The 19,102-nt window shown below is 52.3% G+C and overlaps 1 protein-coding gene and 1 long non-coding RNA gene across 2 annotated transcripts in view; one reads left to right on the top strand and one right to left on the bottom strand.

Annotated features, from left to right (window-relative positions):
• Positions 1 to 3,244: 3,244 nt before the first annotated feature.
• LOC133094874 (uncharacterized) lies at positions 3,245 to 7,893 on the bottom strand. Its single transcript, XR_009701522.1, has 2 exons — positions 7,842 to 7,893; positions 3,245 to 3,819 (listed from the first exon to the last, which is right to left on the bottom strand). It is a non-coding gene; the product is annotated as an uncharacterized LOC133094874 (long non-coding RNA).
• The window catches only part of CHCHD6 (coiled-coil-helix-coiled-coil-helix domain containing 6), a 121,599-nt gene continuing 110,265 nt past the window's right edge, over positions 7,769 to 19,102 (top strand). Inside the window, exon 1 of the mRNA XM_061195628.1 lies at positions 7,769 to 7,889. Within this exon, the coding sequence (XP_061051611.1) occupies positions 7,803 to 7,889 (87 nt within the window). The 5' untranslated portion in view covers positions 7,769 to 7,802. The remainder of the gene's footprint in view (positions 7,890 to 19,102) is intronic.

Here is a 19,102-nt window from a genome sequence, read left to right as displayed (position 1 = left end):
GCCAAGTAGGCAACCAGGTTTACCACTGAGCTCTCTGAGGAATCCTGTCAATTTGTAGCTCTTATTACAGCCCAGTGTTACTTCCTTAAAGTCTGTGCGTACATTTTAATGATTCATAAAACTCTGTAAGAGTCCCATGGTGGGGAGTGGGTGCAGCTGCAGGGGGTGGAAGGGATCGAGAGTGGGGCAGGGAGCCAGTACCAGGACGGTCTCCCCAGCAGCCCCTCCTGCCCTCCCCCACCCCCACCCCCTTTCCCGGGCCTTCACCCCAGCTCCCAAGCCCCGCACCCAAGGGCCAGGCAGGCCACGCTTCAAGGGAGGCGCCACAGCCAGGTGGGACCCTAGAAAGGGCTCTGGCTTCTGAGACGTTTGGACCAGGGTTCAGATCTCATGTCTGCCTCCTTCCTGCTGTGTGACTTCAGGCAAGCCATGTCCCGTGTCTGAGCCTCAGCTGGCAGGCTCCTTTGGATGATGCGTAGCACGACAATAACTAGTGATAACTGAGTGTCTCCTCTTTGCCAGGTATTGTTCTGGGTCCATGACATGTATTAACTCTTGCAATCCCACATCAGCGCTACAGGTAGGTACTGTGCTTATGCCTGTTTTACAGATGGGGAAACAGAGGCAGACGGAGATGAAGGAACTTGCTGGAGACCACACGGGCAGCCGAGCTGGGACTGAGATGAAAATCTTCACTCTTAATTACTCAGTTTCTTGCCTCTCTGCACCTGGAGCAACTCGCTCACCAGTAGGGGAGCCCATTCAGCCAGCCAGTCAGTCAGTGACTCAGTCACGGATGCCTCGAGCGCCCGCTCCGTCCCAGGCCCCGTGCCAGGTGCCGGGAATTCAGGGATGAATGAAGCAGACACAGTTCCTCTGCTCCGAAGCTTCTATTTAGGGAACTGTGTGTGTTGTGGGTGATATTGGCTGCAGACCAACGGTAAACAAATAAGTAAGCAACAAAGATCCAGAGAGTGATCTTTTCAGGAGGGAAGAAAATAAGACACAGCAGTGTGAGGTGGGGGGTGGGCCTGGCTGGGGAGGCGACATCACGGGCGGGCGGGGCCGCAGGGGCAGGTCCAGGTCTGCTGGCCCCCCGAGGCCCCCGTGGCGGTGCTCAGGCTGCTCCGGGGGCCCGAGCTGGAGCCTCAGGGCCAGGAGCAGGGCCAGAGCCTGCGCTGGAGACGGGAAGCCCAGCTCAGGTTACAGCCGTGGGCGGGCACGTGCGTGCGCATGTGTGTACCTGCGCGTGCGTACCTGCGTGTGCATGCGTGTGCGGGGGTGGGGCGCGTAAAGAGAGACTGATTCGCCAGGAGGCCGCAATAGGCTGACCGGACTCCGCTCCGGCTACCCCGCCGCAGTCCGTGGCTCACGCGGCTTTGCAGAGCCAACGTCTCTCTCTTCCCACTGAGCTCACAGCCCCCACGGTCCCCGGCCGCCCACGCGCAGCAAGCTGCCCTCGGGAGAACCGCGACAGGGGGTGACCGTCCTGGGGAGGCGCTGGGGCGCAGGCTCCCGGCGGCCGGTGCGCCCTGTCCCTCCCGGGCACGCTCGCAGCGAGCGCTATGCACGCAGCCGCCCGGTCCCGAGAGCGGCTGGAAGGGGTGCTTGAGGGGGGCACCGTAAGGGGGCTGCTTACCGGGTGCCGGCGGCTGGTTCCGTCAGGCCTGGGGAGTGATCGCGCAGGTTTAACCTGCCGGGGCCAGGCCCTGGCTGGGGTGACCAGCGTGACTCCAGGAGAGACTGGCTTCTGGGAGAGATTCCTCTGTGCTGAAAGGGAAAGCGCCCTTCCGCAGCTGCTCCCTCCAGCTGGGTGGACAGAGGTGGGCAGGTGTGATGCTCCGGGCCCAGGCTGGCATCTCCACACCGACACCACGAGGGGAGATGCGGCCAACCTGCTGGGCAGGCAGATGGGAAGAGCCTCCATCCTCCACGGACCCGGACTGTCTGCACTGAGTCCCCCACATGGAGAAGCACACGCTCCAAGCAGGCAGGCAGACCTCAGAGAGGAGAGGAGAGAGCTGCCACGGTGTCACATGCTGAATCCCCGCAGGAACTTCTACCCGAGTGTCAAGCTAATGCCTGTCCCTCCCTGTGGAAGCACAGGGCTGGAGAGAGGAGGTTCCCCGGACCACCAGTGTCTGCCAGGGCGGGGCAGTGGGGAGGGTGCTGTAGTCTCCCTCAAATTCAGATGGTGGTGAAGGGCAGGCTGTGCTTCAGGGATGGGCCCTGTCATCAGCCATCTCCACAGCTACTGCAAAGATGTCCTCCACTGTGGGGTTGCAGAGAGCTTCCCAAAGCACAGCCCCCACATCAAGAGTCTTCCACTGCCCTGCCTCAGGGTAGAAGGACATACCCAGCATTCAAGGCCTCTGTCCTCATGACCCAACCAGCCTTTCCGGAGTTTTCCCCACCACAGCCCATTCTCCTCCTACTCAGGGCCCTGCCACTTCCTTCCCTAGGGCCACCGTTGGCCAACTATCCTCTAAAGGGTTCTTACCGATGGTCCAAGGATGGATTTGGGGGAGGTTCGTTGAGCCTGCTTGGGGCCAGACACAAACGCTTTGCGTGAAACCACCTAATCCAATTTAAAGGCACTGCTGACTGAGGCAAACTTTAGTGAAGATGAATTACATGGAAAGAAAGAGAGGGTCCTACCATCTATTACTGAACAAAATCTATCCATGTGCCACTTGGAATCATAACCGCCTTTCCCAGATTTCCTCTTCAACCAGGTTTCTGCCTTCCTTCCTTCACTGCAAACCCCACTCCCCTTCAGCGGAGCCGGCTCTGCCCCCATCCTCCACCTCCACCTCCACCTCCACCTCCACCTCCACCTCCACCTCCACCTCCCGGAAGCCATCCAGCTCACGGTCCACTCAGCAAAAGCCTCAGCGTGAGCCCAAATGGCCTGAACGCTACAAACGGCCCCGCATCCAGCTCCTCTCGTTTTCCAGGCCTGTAGGGGTGGTTACCAGGGGCTTAATCACCCACATCCTACAGACGAGGAGCCTGAGGTGAAGAGTCACAGAAAACTCGGAGATGCTCCCCAGCACGGGGCGCCACTCCCTCAGTGACGCCTCTGGGTGGCTCCCAGACCGCGGGCCCACCCGAGCCTCCTGCGTGAGAGTATCCTTCACTCCAGCCCCCCTCTCGTCAGGGCTCCACTCCTCCCCAGTGGTCTCCAAACTTTAGCCCAGAGGAAGCGTGTGTCAGCACACAGCAAAAGGGAAAGTCAGGCAAGTGACGAGCAGCAACAACTTGCTTTCAAAGGTACAAACATGCCCGTGTCGCTGGGCGACAATCTTAGCACCCAGGAAACACCTTCGTAAGACAGAAGATCCATGGAGCATTGTGGCAGAAGATGCGTGTATGCTGTCAGCACGACACCTGTGCACAGAATGGATTGTGATTTTGTCTCAGTGTGATCTTTCAGCGTCTGGAATTTCTCGGTTATTATCAGTACATCTTTCTTACATGGACCTTCTCAGGAAACAGTAAGGGGTCAATGAGCTGTTCATTCACCAGTTGTGCCTGATGGTCTAGTGTTCAGATGTTTCCTTTCTCCTTCTACTCACAGAGGACGGCACTTCCCCGCTCTTGCAGGTGGGAGGGGCAGTGGGCCTGCATGGTCAGTGGATGTGAATGGGGGTGACAGTTGCCGAGGCAGGGAAAGCTGGGGCTCAGTTCTCTAGGCTCTGAGGCTCACTCGTCCTGCTGAGTCAGGCGAGGAAGCCACATGTTCCAGACGTGCAGGTAAAGAGCATGGTAGAGCCTCTGGTGGCCGGCAATGCCATGTCCCACACAACCACATTTTGCCTGCGTGAGAAATAAAACATTATGTCGTTAAACCTCCACCTCAAATATTTTCAACTTCTACTGAGGTATAATATACATATCGTAAAATGCTGAGATGTTAAGTGCATGGCTTAGTGAGTATTGATAAATGTATAAACCATGTAGCCACTATGCCAAGTTTTATTTTCCTGTCCATTTCCATCCCCCTTCCTAGACAACAGTGTTTTTTAGTTTCCAGGCTACAAGCCTTGTACTTCTTTGGCTAAATCTATTCCTAAGTGTTCTATTGTTTTTGGTGCTATTGTAAGTGGAATTGTTTTCTTAATTTCATTTTTGGATAGCTCATTGTGAGTATATAGAAATAGAACTGATTTTTGCATATTGTTCTTATACCCTGCAACCTTGCTGAATTTGCTTACTAGCTCTGTTGAGTGTGCGTGTGTGTGTGTGAATTCCTTAGGATTTTTATATACAAGATCATGTCTTCCACAAATAGAGATCATTTTACTTCTTCCTTTCCAATCTTTTATTTCATTTTCTTGTGCAGTGTTGAATAGAAGTCGTGAAAGCAGACATCCTTGTCTCTTTCTTGATCTTATAGGAAAAGCTTCCTTTTGGCTTTTAACATGGACAAAGCAAATTCCTTTTCTGACTTTTCTACTCTACCAGCCCATTTCTTCTTCTTCTCTGCTTCTGGAGAATCCAATTTAAGAGACGCCAGCTCACACAACTCCCCCTCCCCCACCCCCTATACTGGTTGCCAAGTTATTTAAAAAAAAAAAACAACTATCAATAATAATAGCTATTGCTGAATGAGTTCACTAAATCCAAGCTCTGGGCAAGCACTCCATGTAATGTTGGCACCACTCTTACATCAGGAAACTGAGGGGCACAGGTCTAGGAGGAGGCAGAGCTCAGCCTTGCATCTCATCTCACTGCTCTCTTTAGCACTGACTGCACTGTTCTCCGGGTACCACACTGCTCAAGAGCCATCTGACCAGATCTAGGTCACACGGTCACCTCCAGCTACAAAGGAGAAGGGAGTCCAGAGAGGGAAGTATTTTTTATTTCTCCAAGTGCAGAACTTTATTTCCTGATTATTATTCTGAAAAATTTCAAACCCATAGAAACAGTGGAAGATATAACGGATTCCAATATACATATTTCACCTAGATTCACCTATTGTTAACATTTTTCCCTGAACCATTCGAGTGCAGGTTGTAGACACTATGACACTCCCCCAATACTTCCAAATGCATCTCCCTAAAACAGGAAAATTAACTTTAATTCAATAATGTCACCTAGGACACTATTCCATATATAAAACTTTCCCAATTGTCCCAAGTACCTTTTTATAGCTTTGTTGCTGTTATTGTCATTTTAATCCAGGATATAATCAAGATTCACTTCTGTGTCTCATTGTTATGCTTCTTTCATGTCTTGAAACTTGTTTTGTTTTTCATGACATTAGCCTTCTGGAAGAGTCCAGGACAGTTGTTTTGTAGGATGTCTCACATTCTGGATTTGTCTGATTGTTTCCTCATGATTGGATTCAGGTCACACATTTTTGGCAACAACATTCCAAAGGGGACACTGTGTGTCCCTTACATCTCCTGGGGAGGGACATCATGTCATGTTGTCCCACTCTCTGTGATGCTAAGTTCAGCCATTTAGTTAAGGAAGTGACCTCCAGGTCTCATCAGTGTAATAGTTTTCTCTTTATGATTGTTCAGAAATCTGTGGTGAGACTTGGGAGTTGTCACTCAACAGCTTTAGGATCCACTGATGATTTTTGCATGATTCAGTTAATTCACTGAGGGTCACAAAATGGCAATTTTTAAATCTCACACTGATTTGCTGGCATTCTTTAGTAAAGAAGACCCCTCCCCCCCTTTTTCTACATCCCCTTTTAACACATGGACTATTGCATTTTTTAAAAAATGAAATATGTTATAGGTTCAAACTGTCAAATTGCTGTAATGCTCAAGTTGTCCCAAGTTTGGCCAGTGGGAACTTAGGCACCAGTTTTTCTAACCAGGCACATTGTTACACCTAAGGAAGTTGGGTTCTGTCATAAGGAAGGAGAGAATGGGTACCGGGCAGCAAATAGTGGGCCTGTCATAACACCTTACCTCCCCAAAGTCTCCATTTCCTGGGCCTTAGACTGGGGTAATACTCTCTCAGGATGGTTTCCAGGACTAAATGAGTTGGTCATGGATTAACTGCATGCAAAGCATGTGTGCCTGCATCATAGCGCCTGGTGCCATGAAGGTGCTCAAAAACCATGAACTTCTCTTCCCTTTCCTTTGCCACTGCTTTTATTAAAATCCTCACCCTTCTTTGGATTTATAATGTCACTAGCTTCACCTTTTTGCACTTCGGTTTTCTTTTCAGGGAAGTAGAGATACACGACTTGCTGGGTTGTCCTGAGGCTTAGCTATGCTGGTGTCAGTGTAACCCCACTCTCAGTCTTGTGGGATTCCAATTCTCTCCCAGGAGTTTGCACATGGTGGGAGCAGGGGAGACCACACACAGTCTCATAGTCACCTGTGGCCCTGACTCTTGTTTTGATGAATTAGTTCAGTGGTTAATTATTTCATCAACTCAGAAGTGAAATCCATCCCTTTCCTCAATTTTTATAACCCCTTCCACAGTCACAGGGTATTCGAGAGACCTTGAAAAACGTGAGGAACATGGAGCAGATGCTGAAAGTGCCCCGTCCAGCTGGTGAGGCCATCCCCTGGCTGCTGTGGGTGTGGGCTGCTGAGAGCTCACAGACGCCCCCTTCACTGGGCTGCCAATGACCGACTGCTGTGGGAAACAGAAGGCCAGCCCCCTTGCCGCCGAGCCGGGCCAACTCTGGATATAATTTGTGCTCCAGAGCCCAGCTTTGACGGCATCTCAGCTTTCTCCTGAGGCACTCCCCCAGTAAACCACTTGCACCAGAATCCCCTACTCAGCCTCTACTTATGCGGAAGAGATGAAGGGAGATTTCCAAATCAAAGTATTTTGAAGGAAACTGGCAGATGTCCTTGTTATCCTAGAGGATAAAAATCCTCTAGCGCCCCCCCTCTCCCCCCTCCCCCCAATGTCCACCGTCTTCTTCACCCAAGCTGCTCTCATCTCAGAGCATCTCACTTTCTCTTCCACCCTCTGCTCCTCCCCGCTTCTCTTCCAGGTTCCAAAAGGCTCCAAATGACCCTTACTATTTCACGGAGCAGTCGGGGGTTCCCCAGTTCCACATCCCAAACTCAGCTCCGGGCCCACTGTGGCAGATCGACGCGAGTCAGCAGCTCAGAGAACAAAAGGGGGCTTGGTTCAGGTGGCCGAGGCTGTGAGCAGCAGTCACCGCGTCCATTACACGTGTGACCCCGCGAGACAGGCGTGAACACGACGCTGGATGCACGGTGCGTGTCTCCTCAACGCCGAGGGCCGTTCACTGTCCTCCCCGGACCTTTCGAACAAGCTCTGGCCCCGCCGACAAGGCCCTCTCCGCTCTGACCTTCAGCCCGCCTTCGGGTCTGCTCTGCACCCTCCCACACTCCGGGCCCGCACTGGGCCCTCGCTCTCCTTCTCCTCCCTCAGGGCCTTTGCACGAAGTTCTTCCTCCACCGCCTCCCCACCAGAGGGGCGCCTCCCGCCAGCTTCTCTCGTGGCACCGCGACGTCGCCGTCTTCCTCAGCGCCGAGGACGCTCATTCACGGGCCTGCTCACCGCGAACCTGCAGCGCCTCCGCCCGCCCAGCGCGGGCTCCTCGGTCGTGGTGTCCCGGTCACCGCGGCTCCACTCCTCGGCCGGCCATCTGGCCACGTGCCGTCCGGGTTTGGGCGCAGCGCCTCGTGCTCCTGGTCCAGTGGGCGGCCACCGCGAGACTACAGCCCCCACAATGCCCCGCGGCCCGCGCCACGATTGGCTGAGCCCCGAACTGCGGCCAATAGGACGCGGCCTTGTTGGCAGGTGGCGCCGGTCCCGTAAGCGCCGGCGCACCGGACCCCCCTCCCGCCATGGGCAGCGCCGAGAGCCGCGAGGGTCGAAGGGCGTACCTCGGAATGGACCACGAGGAGCGGGTCCGGGTGCTGCAGGGCATCCGGGTGAGCGGGCGGCCGGCGGGCGGGCGTGGAGGCGTCTGCCGTCGCTCGCCGCGAGAGGGCCGCGAGTTCGGAGGGCGCCGCAGGCCTGGCCTCAGGGTGGGAGGACGGACGGAGACCGGGGGGCGGGGCCTCGTTACCTGGACCCCTGCCCGGGTGCGCCTTGGACATTTGATCCTGTGCCCTCGCCGCCTGCGGACGCCCAAGCGTGTACGAGGACAACGAGCCGCCCCCTCTTGGGTTCCGGAGCCGCGCTGCTGACTGACCACCTCCCGTGCCAGTTCCCCCAAGTCCCCCCCGCCCCTGTTCGCTGGCCTCAGGGCCTCCTTGTCCCTCGAGGTGCCGGCCTGCTCGGCTCGCGATCTCCGCACGGGTTGTGTTCGCGCCCCCAGTTTGCCTTATATCCGCTCTTGCGTTCTTGTAGTTCAGGTCTCACGTGAGGATCCTTTCCTGACCATTCAGTCCAGAGTGCCTGCCCATCCCCGCGGTCGCACACTGGTTTTTGTCGTAGCGCTCGCTCATCTCCGTTTGAAACTTCTGTTGATGCTTTACTTCTTAGTGTGTCTCCGGCCGCAGTGTAAGCTGCTTGAGGCCAAGGCTCTTGTGTGACTGCAGACTCTATCCCCAGACTCTAGAGGAAGAATAAAAGCAGCTCACGTTTGAGTGCTTAGTGGGGGCCGTGGGTTGTGCTAAACCCTTGACGGGTACCCTGTCATTTAATTCTCAGCAGCTCTCTGAGAGGTCGGATTCTGTTTGCCCATTTTATGGATGGAGGACAGGCGAGGCACTGAGACATGAAGTACTTACCCAGGGTCACCTAGGTAACAAGCCAGCGAGCTGGGATTGCGCTCAGCGGGACTCCAGGGACTGCTCATTGACTGCTTCCTCCTGCACCTCTGCCTTGCACGTAGTGGGTGCTTTGTAAACCATTGCTGAGTGATTAAATGGACGAACCCCAGTGAAGCAGGCACCAAGTGTCCATGGAATGCACAGAGCCGGGCATAGGTGAATTAGTTAATTAGGGAGCTGGCTCAGAAAAGGACATCAGGGCACTTCCCTGATGGTCCAGTGGTTAAGACTCTGTGCTTCCACTGCAGGGGGCAAGGGTTCGATCCCTGGTCGGGGAAGTTCCACATGCCACGTGGTGTGGCCAAAAAGAAAAAAAAAAAAAAAAAGAAATGGACATCAGAAGGTCTGACTTCTGGATAGTTGCTCATTAGCTGTGTGACCTGGGGTGAACAACTTATCTTTTGAGTCTCAAGCACCACATCTTTTAAAAAACGGGGGCAGGCTATGATAATCCTAGGTGCTGCCTTGGATAAGATGATGTGTGTGCACGTGTTTAGAAAAAGTACAGAGTGTTTTGTGGGAGCCTCTATTCTTAACGTGCCTACTTAGCATATTTGGTACTTGCTAGGTGTTATCCAGTCTTGACCTGGCTTGAGGCAAAGTCAAAATGGAGAGAAGATGGCTCCGCTCACGTTGGAAGGTGAGAGGCAGTAGCCGAATCAGAATTTAGAAAGATGCCCCAGGCTCTGTGTGGGCGCTCTCCCACTGTTGTCACCTGCTTTGGAGAGTGTTGGAAAGTTCAGTCAGTCAGAGTCTTCTAAGGGAACGTCTTCCTTTTTCTTTTTTTTTTTTTTAACATCTTTATTGGAGTATAATTGCTTTACAATGGTGGGAACGTCTTCCAAGTGGACAGAGGAGCATCATCTCTTTTGGGTTTTATATCAGACAGGCACATTTTTTTTCTAGTTCTCTTAGCAGTTCTGCAAAGTACAAATTCTCTTTAAAAATGGAGAATCAGGCTTAGAGAGGTTAAGGAGTTTGTCCAAGGTGTTACTTCTGGGACTTTAACCCAGATCTTTTTGGGTACAAGAAATAGCCTTTTCTCACGACTCCAACGTCCCCTGCATGCTCCCAGTGATATGCAAGGCAGTGTGAAAATTCTGTGACAGCCTCTAGCTGTCCTGACAGGGTGCTGGTGCCATGCTTAGTTCTACCAGAGATTGTTAAAACTAGAGGGAGCTTTGGGCAAACTCGTCAGAGGGAATAAAGAACTTGTCTAGAGGCATACAGTTGGGGGCACCGCCCCATGCTCTGAGACCCCTTCCTTCCTTCCTTCCTTCCTTCCATCCTTCCATCCTTCCGTCCTTCTTTCCATCCACTCGTGTGCCTGTTTTGAGAGGGATACCAGAGAAAGGAGGTGATGGCAGTGCAGTGTTTGATGTAAGGTTTTTCCTGCTAGCAAAGTGACTCGAGGGTTGGGAAGTCCACCTTGTCTTTAAGCAGGTGAGTGAAAATCACTAGAAAAGATCATTGGATGAACCAAATGAGAAGTTAATTTAATAGAAGGTATGGAAGGTGTGTGCCAAAGAAGAACATCTGCCCGCTCCTTCAGAGAAAGTTGAATTTTTTTTTTTTTTAAATAAATTTATTTATTTATTTATTTATGGCTGCGTTGGGTCTTTGTTACTGCGTACGGGCTTTCTCTAGTTGTGGAGAGCGGGGGCTATTCTTCGTTGTGGTGCATGGGCTTCTAATTGCCGTGGCTTCTCTTGATGCAGAGCATGGGCTCTAGGCGCACTGGCTTCGGTAGTTGTGGCTCGTGGGCTCTAGAGCACGGACTCAGTAGTTGTGGCGCGTGGGCTTAGTTGCTCCGCGGCCTGTGGGATCTTCCCGGACCAGGGATCGAACCCGTGACCCCTGCATTGGCAGACGGATTCTTAACCACTGTGCCACCAGGGAAGTCCGAAGTTAAATATTCTTAAAGACCTCTTGTATTTAATGCCCCCGGCCTGGTCCTGGAAAGCATTCTAGTTTCCTTAAAATTAAATGCCAGGGCCTTGCTAGTTTGCATACTTATTTGCATAAATTTACATAGTGAGTTCAAGCCCTAATTCCGAGGAAGGTAAAAAATTTAATTAATGCAAAAAGCTGCAATTATATTCACCTGTTTTTCAGAGCAAGCATGTGTGAAATACATAAAGATTTCATTTCAACCAGTATGTTTCATCTCATCCTCCAGTAAGAGGAGGTACACACATGGCCACAACATCCCGCGTGTGATTGTCCCCTCTGCCCCTGCACAACCATCTTTGGTGACTCAGCTGAAGTTGGTTGCATGTCAACATGCAGACCCCTCCCTGTTCTCCAGCCTTTGCCTCTTCCAACCACTTGGCTCCCGCTCTCCTTCCCAGGTCACTTCCCAAGGCTGCTGCTCTAACTGTGTCCCAGGCTCGTTTCACCCTCAGGGCTATACCACCTTTACCATCATTCATTGCCACGGGAGGCAAGTCTGGACCACTGCTGAGGGGAAGGTCTCGGAGGAGGTCGTGGGACACAAGGGACAGCACCCCGTGTGCTCACACCAGAGAGGCCACGTGTCCCCGACGTGTGGGTACCGCTTCACCGCCACCTCAGCAAGTGCTCACTGTGAACTGGGCCTGGCCTGGCAGAGACTACAGGGGACGATGCACAGGGCCCTGCCTCATGGAAACCTCATCCCAGGAGGGGGAACTGACCAGGAGAAAGAAAGAAGAGGCAGAAGAATAAGAAAGAATTGCAAGTGCCATGAAGAAAACAAAAAGGATGCGAAGAGTGATGGGGCTTCCTGCTCAGGTGGGCTGGTCAGATAGTGCTGTTCGGATGAGGTGACGGTGGCGACGGGCCTGGGCCAGCGGGGAGAGGCTTCTCTGCTCTGGGCTGAGTGGTTTCAGGGCACTGTGTCACCTGGTCCCCAGGCTGACCTTGTGAGATCTCATCCCCATGCAGAGGTGAGGAAGCAGGTTCAAGGAGGTGAAGGAACCCCCGGTCACAGCGAGTTGGTGGTGGAGCTGGAAGCTCAAACTTTCCGGCTCCATAGCCTGTGTGCTTGGCAGCCACACAGAGGTTGGGATGGTGGAGAAAGTTGGCCAGCTGATGAGGCTAGACGGGTGATGCAGGGCTGTTTACACGTTTCTCTGGAGGCAACATTGTGGTCCTCTATTCAGGGGTGGAGCTTTGGAAAGATTTTATCTGATGATAGTGACTTTTTAAAAAATGGCTTTATTGAAATGTATTTTACATGTAAAATTCACCATTTCAGGGATTTTTTAAAGCAAATTTACAGAGTTGAGCAACCGTCATTCACAGTGGGATTTTAGAACATTTACGAGGCCTAAAAAGTTCCTTTGTACCTATTTGCAGTCACTCCCCACTCCCACTCCCAGCCCCAGGTAATCACTAAGCCTTCTGCCTCTGTGTTGTTTGCGTTTTCTGGACATTTCTTGGAAATACATCATGTATCTTTCATGTCTAGTTCCCTTCACTTAGCACAGTGTTCTTGGTGTTGGCCCCTCCACGTTGTGGTATGTATTAGTCGTTCCTTTTTATTGCCGAATAGCATCTCGTTGTATGGATATTCTGCACTTTGTACATTCAGTCAAACAATGATGGATATTTGAGTTGTTTCCAGTTCTTGACTTATGAATAATGCTGCTGTGAACATTTGTACATAAGGTTTTTTTGTGGACATTTGTTTTCATTTCTCTTGGATAGATAACGTAAGAGTAGAATTGATGGGTCATTCTGTTTATGACTTTGGTGAATTATTAGGTTTAACTTTTTGAGAAACTGCCAAACTGTTTTCTAAAGTGGCTGTACCATTTTACATCCCCCTCAGCAGTATATGAGGGTTCCAGTTTCTCCATACCCTCACCAACACTTGTTATCATCTTTTTGATTATAGCAATTCTAGTGAGTGTGAAGTGGTATCTCATTGTGGTTTGAATTTGTGTTTCCCTAATAACTGTTCATGTTGAATGTTTTCTCATGTGCTTATTTGCCACCCAGATATATTTGTTTTTGGTGAAATGTGTATTCAAATCTTTTGCCCACTTTTAATAGCTTTTGATGGGGTTGTTTGTCCTTTTTATTGAGTTATAAGCCCTTTATCATATTACGATTTGCAGATATTTTCTCCCAATCTGTGGTTGTCTTTTCTTTTTCTTAATGGTGTCTTTGAAGTGCAAACATTTGTAACTTCGATGATGTTTAACTTGTTTTTTTCTTTTAGTGATTGGGCTTTGGCATCATATCCCAGTAATCTTCGTCTAACCCAAGGTGATAGAAATTTTCTCGTATGTTTTCATCTAAGGGTTTTGGCTTTTATATTTAAGTCTGTCATCCATTTTTAGTTAATTTTTGTGTATGATGTGAAGTAAGGCTCTAACTCGTGTTGGCAAATCACTCTGCCATTTTAGGGTGAAAGCAGCCATAGACAATATGTAAATGAATGGGTGTGGCTATGTTCCAGTAAAACTTCATTTATAAAATCAAGTGTTGGGTTGGATTTGGCTCGAGCACTAGAGCTTGTTGAACTCTGCTCTAAATCCATCTTTTTTTGTTTGAAATATTTAATTTTCTCAAACTACATTTGTTGAAAAGACTGTCCTTTCCCCGTTTGAATTACCTTGGGACCTTGGTGAACATCAATTGATCATAAACATAAGGGTTTAGGGTTTATTTCTTGACTTCAATTCTGTTGAGAATTCCATTGATCTGTATGCTATGTGTCTGTCTTTTTGCCAGTACAACACTGTCATGATTATTGAAGATTTGTGGGAAGTTTCAAAATTGGGAAGTATAAGACTCCAGTTTTGTTCTTTTCTTCAAGATTGTTTGGCTGTTTTAAGTCCTTTGCACTTCCACATACATTTTAAGATCAGTTTGTCAACTTCTGTAAAATGCCTATTGGGATTTTGATGGGGTTTGTGTTGAATCTGTAAGATTACTTTGGGGAGAATTGCCATTTTAACAATATGGAGTCTTCCAATATGTGAATATGAAATCTCTTTTTCATTATTTAGATCTTTTAAAGTTTTTCTCAGTAGCATTTTATACTTTCAGTGTACAAATCTTGCATTTCTTTAAAAATTATTCCCAAGTATTTTATTCTTTTTGATGCTATTATGAATGGAATTGTTTCCTTAATTTCATTTGTGGGTTCTTCACTGCTAGCATGTGGAAATACAGTTGATTTTTACAGTTGATTTTTTGTATATTGATCTTGTGTCCTGCAATCTTGCTGAACTCATTTTTTAGTTCTAGTAGGGTTTTTTGTGTATGTGGATTCCTTAGGATTTTATATGGGTAGGGGTCATGGTGTCTGCAAAATGAAGACAGTTTTACTTCTTCCTTTCCAGTCTGGATGCCCTTTCTTTCTTTTTCTTCCCTTGTTGCATTGGCTAGAATCTCCAGTACAGTATTGAGGAGAAGTGGTGAGAGTGCATGTCCTTGCCTTGCTGCTGAATTCAGGGAGAAAACATTCAGTCTTCCACCATAGAGTATGTTAGCTCTAGGTTTTTGATAGTTGCTCTTTATCAGATTGATGATTTTATCTTTTAATATTCTCCATCACCTCTTCCTCTCTGTCCTTATGTCCTGTTTTTCTTCTGTAAGCTTGTGGAGTACAGAGACTGCTCTTACTTATTTGCTTCTGGATCATTAGTAGGTGCATGTTGGATTACATGCTTGGATGGACGACTTGTTGATTGTTTTTACCCACGCTGGTGATCTGCAGCCTGAGAATCTTACTCTACTGCTTTTTACTCTTTCGAGGCTTTGATACAAACTTGTTCCACACGTGTGCAGCAAACTTCCTTTTATACCTTGCCGTTGCCCAGTGACATGCACCTCGAATGTCTCAGTGTGATATGCCTTATCGTGTTGCTTTACCTCACGTCTTTCGTCTTAGCTCACTGCTTAGGGTTAGTGTGGAGAACAAGAGATCCCAGGGGACCTGGCCTGGAGCCCTGACTCTCAGAGGGGTATGTCTCCCTCCTTATGTGCAGGACAGGGCCGCTCTCAGTGCAGGTGCCTTGACAGACTTGGCCACGAGTCCTCCTCACTCTTCCCCCGCTCAGTGCTCTACCTGGCTGACTGTCTGGTGAGTGCCATGGATGGGCCACAACAGGAAATGCCAACTCAGAAAGCCGGGAGTCGGATGGCCCAGTTCTCCCCAGCTTTGCTGCGAGCGTACATCTGTGTCTGGGGGTGGAGTCTGGCATCGTGGCTTGGGTGCCGGTCCCAGGGCCGGGCACTTTCCAGGTGGGTTCTCCTTGATGCTCCCAAAACACCGCATCTCCCACTACTGAGGAAACAAAGGAGCCGATTCTGTAGGGAAGCAGAGCACTTTTGGTCCCTCCACCTGGGCCGCAGCTGCTGAGGGTGAGGGTCGTCCTAAAGATGGGACAGTGTCCTCATCGCTCGGCTCGGGGCTCTCAGACTCACGTGTACAGGGACAGCTAGGGCTTCTCTGAACATCCTGTACATTTCCTCCGGGTAGTACTGCGGCGTAACCAGTGATGACATTTACCTGGTGTGAGAGCTCAGGTGACTCTCGGGTGTGTCTCTCATGTAAGATGAAACTCCATCCTGGTACCTGTGGCTGTGCGCAGTGCAGTGTTGAAGATCTTTCTGTGTCAAGGATAAGCCGTAAAGTAAAGTAACGTAAACGTAAGGAGGGTTATTGACTTTGGCTCCTACTAGATTCATCTCGGGTCCACTCCCTCGCTGGGAGGTCTTGGACCCCGTGGGTTCCACCCTGGAGGGAGGTCACCGCATGTCTTCCGCAGCAGCCCTGGTCTCCAAGATCCCACCTGCCGTCTCTGCAGAGCTTGCCTGGTTCCACCCTCTTGCCCTCCTGTGCTCCACCCCGGCCATCTCTTTTGTCCTCATGTGTGAGCTGTTGACCTCCGGGTTCTAAACACCCAGACCATAGGTGTCCCCATGCTGCTGGCCATGTCCCCCTGCAAGTCTCCTGGGTGCCTGTGATTCACTGCATCCCCCCGCTGCCATTCCCACTCTCCCTGTCCCTGACGTGTGAAGGTCCATCCAGCTGGTCCTCACGCCGGAAGCTGATCCCACGTGCCCTTTTCATCTGCATCTAATGACAACTCTTGTGTCTTCCCTTCCAGCTGCTTCTGTTTAATCCTCTCCTCTTTACCCTCAGGAACTCTTGATCTCAGTCAGGCCCGCCCCACCTTCCCCTTGCCCATCTGATAAATCGTTCTTTCTCCCAACAGGCTTGCCTGCCACAAATCTGTACTTCCTGGCGCTAGCAGGGTAATGTGTTTTTAAAAGGTACATTTTACTTTTGAGCAGCTCTCAGGCAGTGGGGATAAAATCCAGACAGTCCCAGTGGAGGTCCCTCCCTTCCGGGCCCAGCGGCCTCGCTCTCAGAGACGGCCCCCCAGCTGGTGGTGTCAGTGATCGTTCAGGGTTAAAGCTGAGGTGCGACCCGCTTACTTCCCACCCATACGCGCTTCCCGCTGTCTCCAGGTTCAATTCAGATTCCTGGGCCTGGCTCCCGAGGCCCTCTGTGTGCTGGTGCCACCTTCTCCTGTCGCCGCCCGTCCCTCGGGGAGGACACGTGCTGCCGTTCTGTTTCGAGCTTCTGTGCTCCTCTGTCTGCAGGGCTCTCTCTCCCTTCCTTGGCTAAATTCCTCCTTGGCCTAGCGACCAGTTCAGGGGTTCCCTCTGAACTGGGTGGGGGGAGCTCTGCCCCGTGAGCAGGACCTCGTCTCCTGGTCTGTGGCCCCAGCATGTGGCCCGGAACCGGGCTCAAGTCAGCAAGATCCTCGTTAGACAGAGGTTTAAGCTACTGGCTCCATATTTCTTGGATGAAACCCTCAGCCCAGAAACTTTGTGGTATTAATTGACAACATTTAAAACTTGGAGGCTTTACATCAATTCAAGTTTTAGTTTTTTGGGGGGAAAAGAATTGAAAGTCTGGTCCACGTTTCCATGTGGCGACCCTTGGCTGGAGCTACGAAGTAGCCACCCTCTCTGGGGCTTTGCTGTCGCCTGTCCTCGCCACGTTGTCCTGGCACTGCTGCTTTGCTGCCAGGCCCGCCTCATTTGTTTTTGTCACCTGCCTGGCCCCGTGGGCGTCGGTGGTTGCCACCTTTTTGGGGGGGCCTCCAGGACTCTTCTCATCCAGATACTCGGATTTAAATCTGTGGATCTAATTTCAGCTCACAGAAAACTGAAGGACTAGCCAACAAAATCTCCACAGCAACAGCCGCAGGCAAAGCAGAGGAATCTTCTTAGAGTCACAGGAGGGCAGCGCCTCCCCGGGGTCAGGTGTCTGGGCCCCAGGGGCCGCTGACAGACGGGCACACACCGGGTGTGGAACCCGCCGGTGCTCAGCCCGCGCGGGGGAGCCGTGGGCCAGGAAGGCCGAGAGCAGCGGGCTGCACTCAGCGGGTGCTCGGAAGGCGGCGCGTGAGTGACCGCAGCGGCGGCCGTGCAGGCCTCGCTGGCTGCTGACTCGGGCCAGCGGCTTCTGACCCTCCCCCCCCCAGCCCCCGCCGCGCGAGGACGTGAGGATGGTCCTCTGGTGAACACCAGAGCCTTCCTGACGCAAAGAGCAGTGCTTGGGAACCAGCCTCCACCTTGCGGCTTCTCAAACGTGTCTAGATGAGTAGTGTTCACAGACGAGAAAGGTCTTGATTTTCGTACTGCCGTTTCACTAATTCAAGTAGGCTGTCTGTTTTGTGAACACATGCGTGCTCCCCCTTCCACCTCCCATCCCGGGCTCAGTAAAGCAGCATATGTGGCAGGAAAGGCGATCGGCAGATCTTGTTTGTCTTGGATTGGCCCTCCTGTGTGCCCGGTGACGTGTCCCCTCGCCACAGAGTGGCTCCGCGTGGCTGCCAGCACTGAGCGTCCTCTCAGGGGCCCGGCTTTGGCTCTGGTCTTGGCCTGTGCACTTAGGACCCTCCGTGATCTTGGGTGAGTTGTGTCCCCTCCTGGTACTCACTCCTTCGTCTGTGAAAGGGGGTGGGCTTGGCTGGGAGCCTGGCAGGTGGAGGTGCTTGCGTACCTGGGCTGGGCTGTTTGCGTCACTGTTTTTCCGTGGGAGCCCCTGGCACCCACTGGGTTGAGTTTCTCCCGCAGCCCTGAGCTCTGTCGCCCCTTCCGGAGTGTGGGGACATTTCACCCTCTCTCCAGTCTGCGTGCCCTGGCACTCCGATTCCTAATTTCTTGCCCCAGATTTGCTGCTCCCCGTGTAATGTGTCTGTTTCCTGTAGATCAGAGCTGCTGGGGCAGACTCAGGACCCGCGCACACAGAGCGGTTCCGGGCTTAGGGAGGACGCGCCCTCTCCAGCGAGCGGCTGTCACCTGCCCCTCATCCGTTCCTTTAAGGCTGCAGAATGCGTCTTACGTTTACATGCCGGCTGTCCCCAACTCCTCGTGAATCCTTTCAGGCTCTCCTAAGCCTCCACGAGGAGCATGCCTCCTCTTTTCATGTAGGAACGAGGTCGCGCTGTGTGGACGGCGCTGCAGACCACTCCGCTCGCCGCCCGTGCGTCCAGGTGCCGGGCCACTTCACTGTGTGCTCCCCTCACCCCGCAGCGTCCTCTTCCTCTTGCCTCCGGTCCTCTGCGGGCTCAGCCCCTCTTCCTGCTTTGCCGACTATCCTGTCTGCTCCCAGCGGCCCGCGGCCTCTCTCCCCTGTCGTCCCGGGCCCTCGGCGAGCGGAACCCTGGACTTCCCTGGGTGCTGCCCCTCTGTGCCCATGCCCTTCCCCTCTGGAAGCCCTCAGCCCATGTTCTCCGTGTGCCCGTGTTATCCCTGCCTGACCGCGGGCCTTTGAGGACGATGTTCTCGCTGCCGTGTCTCCACTCCGCTGCACCAGTGCGGTGATGGCCCCGGGCCTGTGGTCAGTGTTACCTGGTCCGTGTGTTTGACGAGCACTGGAGCAGCTCAGTGTGCTGGGCGCTGAAGACACAGCAAGAGCCAAACAATCCCCGCTGCCCCGGAACCTGTGTCCTGGTGGGAGTGACGAGAAGCACGTGCGATGGAGGGTGTTTTGTGAGGAGGGGTGGGAGGGGGGCACAGAGCCTCAGAGAAAAGGGAGGCCGGGGGAGGGAGAGGGGCCGTGGGGTCACGACCTCTCTGGTTGTCAGGACGCGCAGGAAGGGTGTCTGTGGCCAAGGCGCTGGGACCCGGCTGGGGTGGTTCGGCTTCCAGCGAGCTCGGCTCTCGTCCCTTCCCAGCGCTGCCCACCTGCCTACGAGGCTGCTGAGCGGTGGCACCTCTTTTTCTCCCGTCCTGGGGGCGAGTCAGGGGAGCAGCCTTGGCCCCATGGCAGCCTCAGCCCTGGAGCAGGAGCCGGGCAGCCCGCCCTGCAGCTCGCGGCCCACGGCCAGTGCGCTGGCCTCCGCACT

The sequence above is a fragment of the Eubalaena glacialis genome, chromosome 7 (genome assembly GCF_028564815.1).
Source record: "Eubalaena glacialis isolate mEubGla1 chromosome 7, mEubGla1.1.hap2.+ XY, whole genome shotgun sequence".
NCBI lineage: Eukaryota > Metazoa > Chordata > Mammalia > Artiodactyla > Balaenidae > Eubalaena > Eubalaena glacialis.
This window is presented reverse-complemented; position numbering and strand designations above follow the sequence as displayed.